Source organism: Caretta caretta, chromosome 6 (genome assembly GCF_965140235.1).
Source record: "Caretta caretta isolate rCarCar2 chromosome 6, rCarCar1.hap1, whole genome shotgun sequence".
NCBI lineage: Eukaryota > Metazoa > Chordata > Testudines > Cheloniidae > Caretta > Caretta caretta.
Window position 1 is genome coordinate 87,780,321 of NC_134211.1, and position 13,288 is coordinate 87,793,608.

General features: G+C 43.2%; 1 protein-coding gene across 1 annotated transcript in view; it reads right to left on the bottom strand.

Moving 5' to 3' along the window:
* The window catches only part of SEC23A (SEC23 homolog A, COPII component), a 49,552-nt gene extending 38,686 nt beyond the window's left edge, over window positions 1–10,866 (bottom strand). The window contains exons 1-2 of the mRNA XM_048854315.2: window positions 10,644–10,866; window positions 824–1,065 (exon numbers count right to left, since the gene is read on the bottom strand). Of these exons, the coding sequence (XP_048710272.1) occupies window positions 824–1,044 (221 nt within the window). The 5' untranslated portion in view covers window positions 1,045–1,065; window positions 10,644–10,866. The remainder of the gene's footprint in view (window positions 1–823; window positions 1,066–10,643) is intronic.
* Between the last annotated feature and the right edge of the window lie 2,422 nt (window positions 10,867–13,288).

Genomic DNA, 13,288 nt, shown 5'->3' on the forward strand with positions numbered 1-13,288 from the left:
GACCTCTATCCTGACACACCACTTTACAGCTGTTAAAGTCCATCCTTTGTCTCCCAAGCTGGGGACACTGAATTACATAAAATTGAGCTAACTGATTTTGTGATGTGTGCAAACATCTAGTACAGTAAGGACTAGCTGACAATAATGAATTTATTTTATAAGGAACATAAGTCACATACAATCCAACTATACAAAAGATGAAAAGCTGTTACACTAACTCACCTCTTCATGACAGGTTTCAGAGTAACAGCCGTGTTAGTCTGTATTCGCAAAAAGAAAAAGAGTACTTGTGGCACCTTAGAGACTAACCAATTTATTTGAGCATAAGCTTTCGTGAGCTACAGCTCACTTCATCCGATGAAGTGAGCTGTAGCTCACGAAAGCTTATGCTCAAATAAATTGGTTAGTCTCTAAGGTGCCACAAGTACTCCTTTTCTTTTCACCTCTTCATATTTATTTTCTAGAGATAAAAAAATTTAAAACTGTATCTACTATCCCATGTGACTTGCAGTTACTGAAAACTTCAGACTCTTATAACCTGATTCAAACTAAAGTTAACACAAATCAATTTAATTAACTGGATAATTTTTTGTGAATGTCTTCCTTCAAAACAACTATGAGCTGGATCCTGAAATCCTTAGTGGTCACAGGTTTGGGCCCTACATTTGTGCCTAGAATATGCAAAATTTTATAAATAACAATTTATGCATGAGATGCAGTATTTTCAAACCAGCATTATGAAGAAAAGTTTTTGAATAAAAAATTTAAGTATTTTGTATATATTAAATATTAAAGTATTATCTAAATTATGTATTATGATTACCATAAGGGATTCAGAACTGCACGACAGGTGGTCCTACTGCACAGAACTGGCTCATACTGAATGGGAGGCAAATCGGGACGCTCTTTCAGTGGTGTAAAAAGAGAAGCCACTGGGACTACCATTCTTGTGGCTTCAAGGCGACTTGAAGGCCAAACATTCCAGCTGAATCTAACTCCATCTCTGTCTTCATTCTGCTGGATGAATTCCAGGAAGGTTGTCATTGTTAACTTCTTTTCTTATTTCTGAAATAAAAAGGTATAAATTAACAGGATATATGTGGATTATATATATTAAAAGAAAAGAATCACAATCAGGAACAAAAGCTTTAATTACAACCAATATTGTCTGGTTAAACACATGACAAAATGCCACATACTAAAATGTTATGTATTCAGCTAAAAAGGAGCTTTCAGAAATTCTCTAAAACATCTAATTCTAAATGCATTGTACAGAATTCCAAGAAAAAATGAAGAAAATAAAACTCTCGGAATGCAGCAACATCATGAAAAGTGCTAAATGTTTGCAAAGTTAAAATAAACGTACCGCACTGAAACATGCCATGTTGCAAATTCGTCTTGGTTGAGGAACATAAACTCAATCCAGCAGTGTTACAATTAAAGCAAAGATTCATGAGGGGAAAGTGGGAGGCAGGGCAATGTAAAGTAAGTATTTTAAACATATTTTAAAAGATATGAGGCTTGTTTAAAAAAAAATATCATCTCTGTTTTGTAGACCACTCTAGGCATCTCCCCTAATGACACTCCCTGTGATTTAATTATTCATTCCACTTTTACTGTAATTATTTAATCTGTCACTTTCCATTAGCTAATTCAAGAGAGATCATTTTAAACTCGTGGTTTACATTTTCTGTTTTGATAGAAAAGTTTATAGGAATGTGCTAAGAGCACAAGCAATATTTAGAGACGTAACACACCAACATTTTTTTTTTAAATAAAGCACACTACTGGGCCCATCCACAAATATAAATGTGTGGCAATGCAGTGTTCTACCATGGTTAGGGAAGTGCACGTTCTGGGACAATAAGGGTTCTATACGCTTGTTGGGGAACAGCATTACAGGTGGTACATTTAGTACCACCTTATACTTAAGGTTGCCCAAATGTTTCCATTACCAGACCTGGTTTTCGGTTGCTTGTAACTTTGCCAAATTTAAATTCAACCCGAACAGTTTCTCCTGTCAGGTGTTTGCTTCAGGTTGAATTTTTTGTTTCAGCTAAAATGGTTTGTTTCAGAAAACAAGGCTTGGGGAAAATATGTTGTTTTATGCATGTTAAAATATTCTTACAACTGTTTCATTCACCAGAAACTTTGGTGCCTCCAAGCTTAGCATCAAGAACTTGAAATTTGGCACAGGATGATCACCCCAGTACTAGGGATGTGTAGTTAGCTGTTCCTGTGAATATCTGTCCAAATTTGGCCAAGTTATGAGCCTCCACAAAATCTCAGTTCACATATGCTCAGTAAAGACTTGTTAGAGTACAGCAGCTAAATTCTCGGAGAGCTCTTCTGCATTGAGTCTTCTCCATCCCAACAGAGCACCTGCATGCTGACCCAGCACTGAAATTCCCTGCAATTGCTACTGCTGGGTGGGCACCACTGTGGCACCACACACCAGAACTGAGAGCAAGGACACTCTCTTCTGTGTTCTCAATGCTCCCCTTGCTTGCACCTAGGCAATGAAAAGGACACAACCTGATTCTAATGCAGAATGGTAAGGAATAGGAGGAGAGGATAAAAGAGGGGGTTGGGAGGATAGGAAAAGGAGCTCGGAGACAAAGGATAGCATTCAGAAGGAAGGATGACGGGCAGTAGCCAAAAAATTGATGAGGACAGAAGCAGGGGCAGGGAACCATGGGAATGAATGGGGGGTGGCGGGGAAGGCACAGTGGGCAACAGAGCAGAAGTTAGCCAGTGGGGATCGAATGGGCAGAGGTCCAGGAACAGCAGCAGGGGAGGGGCCAGGGAGCAGTTGAAGGGACACAGGCAAAAGGTCAGCAACCACTTGATCACATTCCCTATTGTGGTTAAAATGCCAGTGGACCAGTCTACTCTAGCACTGCCACCACTGATAGCAGTGAGGCTGCACAATGTTAGACTCAACAGCAGAAGGTCTCAACGTAGACAAGCCTAATACAGTTAGAACTGAATATATGCAAAAAGAAAACAAACAAACAAAGTCCAGGATCAATCCACATGGATCCAAATGCAGGACTGGTGCCATAGTGTGGATAGGCCCATAGTTTCATATACTTTACTTATCACTCGAGTGGCTAAGCAATTGCTTACTTTCTAAGTTATAAAAATACTAAGGGTCAGAATCATCCCCATGAGCACAGCTGCACAGGAAAGAAGATTTGCCTTGATAGAGGGCAGGCAATGGTACACAGAAGGAGTAGGGGTTCTGAAAGAGGGTGAAACTTTAAAATACGATCAATACCAACCATCTAAGCAGAGGTTGCCTCGGAAGATACTATAAGAATCCAATTCAGCAAGGTGCTTAAGTACATCTGCAGTTTTAAGAACACAAGTAGTCCCATAGATTTCAGTGGGACTACCCACGTGATTAAAGCTATGCACTTACTTAGGTACCTTGCTGAACTGGGGCTTAAATCAGCACATTTCATACCTATGCTTTAGTGGGTGCTTGAAAGCAGTGTGCAACTCTGAGTATGTCTCCTGGCAAACTTCCCATTGCCAGGGATCTGGCTCTCATTTAGAAAAGTTTTAATATTTCAGATATGGCATATACCACTAGTTTACAGTGTTGATGTAGGAGTTCAGATAATCCTTAAATGGACGTCAAGTTTTTTAGTTCTAAAATATCAGCGGTGAAAATTATCCAGAAGGTAAATGTAGTATCTAGATTTTTGTTTCATTGTAAAGTGCTATTATTCCATTATTGGGAAACTTAATAAACAACTGCCAATGCAAATGGACAATTTGAAAATGGCCCACAGTAACCATTCCCAAAACTGACTGTGTACAGCACAATAAAATGGAGATAATAACATAAGAATGGCCAGAATGGGTCAGACCAAAGGTCCATCCAGCCCAGTATCCCGTCTGCCGACAGTGGCCAATGCCAGATGCCCCAGAGGGAGTGAACCTAACAGGTAATGATCAAGTGATCTCTCTCCTGCCATTCATCTCCACCCTCTGACAAACAGAGGCTAGGGACACCATTCCTTACCCATCCTGGCTAATAGCCATTAATGGACTTAACCTCCATGAATTTATCTAGTTCTCTTTTAAACCCTGTTATAGTCCTAGCCTTCACAACCTCCTCAGGAAGGAGTTCCACTGGTTGACTGTGCGCTGTGTGAAGAAGAACTTCCTTTTATTTGTTTTAAAACTGCTGCCCATTAATTTCATTTGATGGCCCCTAGTTCTTATATTACGGGAACAAGTAAATAACTTTTCCTTATTCACTTTCTCCACACCACTCGTGATTTTATATACCTCTATCATATCCCCCTTTAGTCTCCTTTTTTCCAAGCTGAAAAGTCCTAGCCTCTTTAATCTCTCCTCATATGGGACCCAATCCAAACCCCTAATCATTTTAGTTGCCCCTATCTGAACCTTTTCTAATGCCAGTATATCTTTTTTGAGATGAGGAGACCACATCTGTATGCAGTATTCAAGATGTGGGTGTACTGTGGATTTATATAAGGGCAATAAGATATTCTCCGTATTATTCTCTATCCCTTTTTAATGATTCCTAACTTCCTGTTCGTTTTGACCGCCGCTGCGCACTGCGTGGACGTCTTCAGAGAACTATCCATGACGACTCCAAGATCTTTCTCCTGATTAGTTCTAGCTAAATTTGCCCCCATCATATTGCATGTATGGTTGGGGTTATTTTTTCCAATGTGCATTACTTTACATTTATCCACATTAAATTTCATTTGCCATTTTGTTGCCCAATGACTTAGTTTTGTGAGATCTTTTTGAAGTTCTTCAGAGTCTGCTTTGGTCTTAACTATCTTGAGCAGTTTAGTATCATCTGCAAACTTTGCAACCTCACTGTTTACCCCTTTCTCCAGATATTTATGAATAAGTTGAATAGGATTGGTATAGACTAATTGTCAATGTCTACAGACTGGATCCTTTTCCTTAAACTCTTCCACAGTTGCTACCCCCAAACACTGTTCTAGTTCAATGGTGGGAGCACTAGTACAGACTAGCTGCCAGTGTTTTAACAACCATATCATATAATCCTACTATGAGCAGGTCTACAGAACATGATAATTAAAATGCAGGGAGCTGCCAGGAACTCTGTCCACACTAGCACTCCCTTCATTGCTAATAGTAGAGGTACATCAGCAGTAGTCAGGGTGGGAAAATTTAAGAAAAGTAGCCTAGTGTAGACATGGCCATTTGGTAGAGAGGGAAAGTGTAGACTGGGGGGTGAAGGGGAGAACACACAAAAACTGGGATGTACGTGGAGGAAAGAACAGAGAGAGGAGAAATATTTAGTCAGTTAAGGAGTGAGGGATAGACTGGTACTTAAAAGAAACTAAAAATTAAAAGACTTCTCCCCTAATATTTCAGGATCCAGCACTGTAATGTTGGGAAATAGATAGGTGGGCATGGGTGAGAGTGAGAGAGAGAGAATGTTACCCCAATGAAAAATAAAATAATAGGCAATGTGCATGAAGAAACAACGATATCTGGCATAGCGGAATCAAATTTGAAGGGAACAGTTTCTTTTGTTAAAATGATTTACTGAACAGAGATAGGAAATGGCAACTCATTACGAGAGGAGCACTATTTCAGACACTATACATGAAGTTTTAAACAAAAAAAGGGGTAAATAGCGAGATGGCAAAGTTTGCAGATGATACAAAATTACTCAAGACAGTTAAGTCCAAAGGGACCTCACAAAACTGGAGACTGAACAACAAAACGGCAGATGGAATTCAATGCTGATAAATGCAAAATAATGCACAATGGAAAATGTAATCCCAACTATACATGTAAAATGATGGGGTCTAAAGTAGCTGTTTCCACTCAAGAAAGAGACTTTGGAGTCACTGTGGATAATTCTCTGAAAACATACGTTCATTGTGTAGCAACAGTCAAAAAGATAACAAAATGTTAAGAACCATTAGGAAAGGAATAGATCATAATACACTATATAAATCCATGGGACACCCACACCTTGAATAGTGTGTGCAGTTCTGGTTGTGTGCAGTCCCATCTCAAAAAAGATACATTAGAACTGGAAAAGGTACAGAAAAGGGCAACAAAAATTAGAGGTATGGAACAGCTTCCATCTGAGGAGAGATTTAAAAGACTGGGATTGTTCAGTTTGGAAAAGAGATGACTGGGGGGGGGGGTATGATAGAGGTCTGTAAAATCATGAATAAGGCTGCGAATCATTCACAGAGGTCACAGCTTCCGTGACTTTCCGCAACCTCCATGAATTTTGCAGCACTGGTACAGCTGACCCCAGGACCACCCCAACAGCTGGGCAAGCCCAGGGGCCAGCCACACCAGCCACTACTCCGGCAGGCCCAGGCTGCTGGTCCCGGCGCTGCCCTGGAGCAGCAGTCTGGGACCCGTGGTGGTGGCGGCAGGGCCCTGGCCGCTCCCCACCCGGAGCAGCAGTGGGGCCCCGCGCCGTCCCCCACACACACCCAGAACAGCGGCAGCAGCAGGGGGGCCCTGGCCGCCCCCCACCCAGAGCGGCAGTAGGGCCACGGGCCGCTCCCTCGCCCAGAAGTTACAGGGGGCCCCAGGCTGCCCCCGCCCTCTCCAACGGCAGGGAGACCCAGGCTGCTCCCCCCCCACCCCAACGACAGGAGGCCCTGGGCCACCCCCAGCTGCAGGGGTGCCCCAGGCTGCCACCTCAGCAAAAGCGTCAGCTCGTGCTGCCCCCACCCCAGCAGAAGCGTCACCCCGTGCTGCCCCCACCCCAGCAGCAGTCTTCAGGAGCGCCCTCCTCCCAGCACGTAAGATTTAGTCACAGGTATTTTTAGTAAAAATCACAGACAGATCTCTGGGCCCTGACTTTTTGTTTATTGCCCATGACATGTCCATGACTTTTACTAAAATACCTGTGACTAAAATGTAGCCTTAATCATGAATGGAGTGGAGAAAGTGAATAGAGAAGTGGTATTTACCCTTTCATGTTACATAAGACCCAGAGGTCACCTGATGAAGTTAATAGGCAGTAGGTTCAAAACAAAAGGAAGTACTTCTTCAGACAATGCACAACCTGTGGCACTCATTGCTAGGGGGTGTTGTGAAGGCCAAAACTATAACTGGGGTTCAGAAAATAATTAGATAAGTTAATGGAGAATATGTTCATCAATGGCTATTAGCCAAGATGGTCAGGGACACAACCACATACTCTGGATGTCCCTGAGCCTCTTACTGCCAGATGCTTGGACTTGACAACAGGGGTGGATCACTCAATAATTGCCCTGTTCTGTTCATTCCCTCTGAAACATTTGACATTGGCCATTGTCGGAAGGCAGGATACTGGGCTAGAAGGACCACTGGTCTGACCAGTATGGCCATTCGTGTGTTCTAATGTAAAAATAGCCCACCAACTCCAACTCTACTCAAGACACAAGTAAAAATCAGAAATTAAGAGAAAGTATTTCAAAGCTAACTCCCTTTTTCTGTATGGTATCTTTTAAAGTCTTATTTCCCCTTCATTTTTCCCCTACTTTGAAGTACAGTAGCTCCATATAGTCTTATTTTTATCCCCTTATTACTTGGTTATGTGCTCTACAGAGGGCAAGGTATGCAAACTCTGTATGGTGACTCATAAAAATGAAGAGCATGCATGCATACAAAGCCCCATAATGTGCAACGAGTTAAATGCAGTTGCATTTCTAAGATAACATATGCTTCTTGTTTAGATTTAGGAAACATTTTCATGCTAAATTTTCCCCCCTTTCTTTCCATCCTTTTCTTCCAAGACCTGACTTGGTTTATGTATCACAGTTTAAGTTACCAAAATAGGATACAGCTTGTTAAGATATGGGTTTTGCAGTTATACATACAACTTTCTCACTAAAACAAAGACATTCTGCTAGACTTGGAGGGCTTAATTCGGTAAACCTTTGCTCATGTGAATTACCCTTGCCCATGTAAGTAATCTCATTGGGATTTGAGGACACTTAGCACTTTCTAGGATCTTGCCCTTAGTATGTACCAAATATGTTTGTTATACTTTACAAAGATATCCCATAATTGTACAGTTTTAAAATATATGCTGTTAAGTAATCATTCTGGAAACAGCTGTTAGTTTGCTGATTGATGCAAAACAAGCAATGATATGTTTTTTTCAACACAGATTCATTCTTTTAATATCCCCTCCTTTATTACAGCACTTACAAATACCTTTAAATATTTCTAAACCTCTTTAATTTATTTCAAAATAAAACCTACTCAGCTGATGTAGAACATCTGAACACCACCGATACCCTAGAGATAAACATCTTGTTTTTCTAAGGGTCCCAGTGGGGCAGCAGTCATATTTCAATACCATAAAAACAATATAATGTAGTACATACTCATTCTAAAATAAAATTAAACTGGTAAGCATGAAATTGTAGTAATCACGCTTTAATCAGCTTATTAGGTCATTATTAACTTTATTTCTGATTTGGTTATTTTCTTTCTAATTTTTACACCAAAAGAAAAAAATCAGACAAATGTGTTCCAATTCCAAAATGTTTAAATTCGGGGAAACAGTTGGCACAGATCAGAATTAACTGTAAATTGTCAAAATGACAGAATTTAACCAGACAGTAATAAATGATCAGCAGCAGCTTCATTAATTCCTCACTTTTCTGTGACTTTCTTCTTGAACACAGCTGTACTCCAGACCTGCTTCCCAAGTCCCCTCCATTAAGGACTGATTTTAAGAGTAGAGTAAGTTATATGCCATCTCAGGAGGGGAAGACTTTTGCTGCATATGGGCTTACCTACAAGCAGTTTTTGTACTGCTGTGACTCTAGCTATTTAGGAGCTGCTATAGTCCCTCCAATCCCCTAGTGTGGGCACAGTAATACCAATAAAGGGTGCTTATATCTGATTTCTGAAAAATTACGGATATAAGCTATACCAGTGGTTCTCAATCTACGGCTCATAGGCTGCTTGCAGCCCATGTGATATCTTCAGGGCCGTACAGGTAGTGCTGAATGTGACCCACAATAGTAAATAGGTTGAGAACCACCGAGCTATACCAATATAGAAAAGGAGTACTTGTGGCACCTTAGAGACTAACCAATTTATTTGAGCATGAGCTTTCGTGAGCTACAGCTCACTTCATCGGATGCATACCGTGGAAACTGCAGCAGACATTATATACACACAGAGGTCATGAAACAATACCTCCTCCCACCGCACTGTCCTGCTGGTAATAGCTTATCTAAAGTGATCATCAAGTTGGGCCATTTCCAGCACAAATCCAGGTTTTCTCAACCTCCACCCCCCCACACACAAACTCACTCTCCTGCTGGTAAAAGCCCATCTAAAGTGACAACTCTCTTCACAATGTGCATGATAATCAAGGTGGGCCATTTCCAGCACAAATCTAGGTTGATCACTTTAGATAAGCTATTACCAGCAGGACAGTGGGGTGGGAGGAGGTATTGTTTCATGATCTCTGTGTGTATATAATGTCTGCTGCAGTTTCCACGGTATGCATCCGATGAAGTGAGCTGTAGCTCACGAAAGCTCATGCTCAAATAAATTGGTTAGTCTCTAAGGTGCCACAAGTACTCCTTTTCTTTTTGCGAATACAGACTAACACGGCTGTTACTCTTATACCAATATAAGCACCTTTATACTAGTTAATATTATCACATCTACACTAGAGGTTTGTACCACTTTAACTATTCTTTGCTGTGTCAGTAAGACAGCTCACCTCCTCAATATAACTGAGCATCTCCTCTTATACCGCTGATCCCACCCAGTCCTGCAGAGCAGGCCAGAGTATAACATATTAGCAAACTGGCAGACTGCTGTTCTTGAATGGCTAGTATCCCAAATTCCAGCCTCACAGCCACAGGAGGGGGCTCTGACACCGCTGAGCCTGAAGCACAGGCACTTGGGGGGAGGGGATCTTGCGATGGGCTCCCTACACGCATACCCCAGCCCATAGCATAGGGGTGACAGGACTTTAACTCCCTACACCTCCCAAACCTCAGGCACTGGGGGTGGACTCCCCACATCCCCCCCCATCCACTAACAAGTTGGGGAGAGCTCCCTGCACCACTCCCCTCAACCCAGAGACAACTGTACCCACCCTCCAACCCACAGACAACTGAGGTGGGGGGCTCCCTACACCACCACCCCACAGACACTCCTCAACCCACAGACAACTGGGGTGGGGGGCTCCCTGCACCACCACCCCACAGACACTCCTCAACCCACAGACAACTGGGGTGGGGGGCTCCCTGCACCACCACCCCACAGACACTCCTCAACCCACAGACAACTGGGGTGGGGGGCTCCCTACACCACCACCCCACAGACACTCCTCAACCCACAGACAACTGGGGTGGGGGACGTACAGACAACTGGGACTGGGGTCTCCCTGCACCACACACAAGCCGCGGGCACCGGGGTTCTCCCTGAAGACCCCCCGCCCCATCCACAGGCAGCAGGGGAGGGCTCCCTGCAACACACACAGCCCCAGGGCAGGGGCGCTGGGGGATTCTAGCGCCCTGCACCCCCAAACTGGGGTGCTGGGCTCCCACGTCACCTTGCTGCCCAGCTCCCCCCCTCCGCGCAGAGTTGTTATTCAGCTGCCGGGCCTCAGCCCCAGCCCCACTCACCTGCCAGCGTCCCAGCCCCAGCCTGACTCACTCACTCACTGAACCCAGCAGCCCCGCGCTGCCGACGCGACAACATGGCTGATGGGAGAGTCCGTGCCACGTCAAGGGGCAGAGAGCGCGGTCGGGGCCGGGGCTGCGCCCGCCCCGCCGTGGGGTCTCCGGGGGGAGGAGAGCAGGCACCCCCGCCCATGGCTCCCCCTGCCGATCCGCCCCCGCGCTGCAGGCAGAGCGGCCCGGGGCAGCTGGGGCAGAATTGACTCCCGTGGTGTGCGAATGTGTCTGGCTGAACCTCAGGGGAGCCCCGAGGCAGCAGCGGAACCACCCTGTCCTGCCGCGGGTGCTGCCGCCCAGCACAGGGCTTCTGACATCCTGCTCCGGGGTTTTGCCACAACCGGGCATGAGGGACTCCCTGCATCCACACCCCTAACCCCCACACAACTGGGCATGGGGGACTCCCTGCATCCACACCCCCAACCCAAAAACAACTGGGTGTGGGGGACTCCCTACACCAAAATCCCCAACCCACAGACAGGAGGGCATGGGGGAGTCCCTGCACCCACACCCCTGACCCACAGACAACTGGGCAAGGGGGACTCCCCTCACCCATACCTCACAGACAACTGGGTGAGGAGGACCCCTTGCACCACACTCCAACCTACAGACAACTAGGGTGCAGGGACTCTCTGCCATCATTCTGCTATATACAAAGGTTCTCTAGTGTTTCTCCCACCTACATGGCATCTGCCATCCTTCTGCTACACACCAAGGTTCTGATGTGGCACTGCCATTGATTTAAATGAGCTTTGGATCAGGACCTAAGTGAGTCACAAATCCTCTGAACCCCTGCTGTATTATTCACTACACAATGTCCATTCTGTCTAGGAAGGGCCCAAATGTGCTGTCATTTGCACTTGTGTAAATTTGGGTTTACTGAAGATTTACACTGTAATTACAAATAGAATTTGGCCAGAAATTAAGGACAGATTCTCAGGACCCTTGTCCCATTCAGTACATACTGCTGACTCATTCAGGCCCCAGTCCATGAAAACACTTTAGCACAAGCCTAGCTGAGCATGTGAGTAGTCTCACATACCCAAATATATGCTTAAAGGCTTCGCTGGTTCAGGAAGGGCTTTGTTGCACACTGCATGAGGCAGAGTTTCTGTGAGAAAAATATATATATTTAAGAAATTAAATCTCTTAATTGTGCTGAATACACTATTAATGTTAGATTTTTTTAATTTTTTTTTCAGGGAGGAGGAAGTTTGTCAATTGCTTGGTGTGTGTATGGGGGTGGGGGGGTGAGAAAACCTGAATTTGTGCTGGAAATGGCCCACCTTGATTATCATGCACATTGTAGGGAGAGTGGTCACTTTGGATGAGCTATTACCAGCAGGATAGTGAGTTTGTGTGTGTGGTTTTTGGGGAGGGGGGTGAGAGAACCTGGATTTGTGCAGGAAATGGCCCAACTTGATTATCATGCACATTGTGTAGAGAGTTGTCACTTTGGATGGGCTATCACCAGCAGGAGAGTGAATTTGTGTGGGGGGGTGGAGGGTGAGAAAACCTGGATTTGTGCTGGAAATGGCCCAACTTGATGATCACTTTAGATAAGCTATTGCCAGCAGGACAGTGGGGTGGGAGGAGGTATTGTTTCATATTCTCTGTGTGTATATAAAGTCTGCTGCAGTTTCCACAGTATGCATCCGATGAAGTGAGCTGTAGCTCATGAAAGCTCATGCTCAAATAAATTGGTTAGTCTCTAAGGTGCCACAAGTACTCCTTTTCACCTTTTGTAGACTTTTATCGCTTGTAATATCTGGAAGCTCTTCATAATTAGTCATTTCTAATTATTTTCCCAACTTTATTTGTTGTATGTTTTGGGGGTTTTCTTATTGTTTTAGAATTTCTAATTCTAAATCTTTGTGTACAATGTTGGTATCACTCTCAAAATAGTTGAAAATTATTTTTTGATCAACAACCACCAGAGGGAGCTTTTACCTTTCTTTACTTTTTCAACTTAGCTAACTATGATGTTCTATTGTAATATTTCTACCACAGATTTGATTATATTTATATGGTTAGATGGTATTGTGAAACCATTACATCACCCTTTATTTATTTTTATATACATACACACATGGTGTGTGTGTACATATATGTATTTGTATACATTTTTGTTCTCAGTCCTGTTTTTTCTACTCTATGGTCCATTTCAAGTAAACTCTTTGTACAGAGAAGACAGCTAGAACATTCCCAGGTTCCACAAATTCACTTTTCATGTTGCCTATCTTTTAGGATTTGTACTTAATAGGTGTTTTGGGTGCTTTTTATTCTGTAAGGTAGTATGAATGTTTTCTCAGAATTGCTTTTTGTCACTGATTTCAAAATTACTCTCTTTATGATTTGTTTAGGCTGCTTGTCTGTTGTGTAAAAGCAATATTCCTTTTGTTATTTCTAAAAGTATAATAAATTATGTAAAGAAAGAATACAGAGTTTCCCCATTTAGATCAATAATTAATCCATGTTCCAAATATCAGTGCTTAGTTCCCAAAAATAATCTGCTTTATTTCTTCCAGGCACAATTATTTTTTCTTGTTACAGTTTACCAAAATAAATTTAAAACAGAATACCTAGTTGTTATT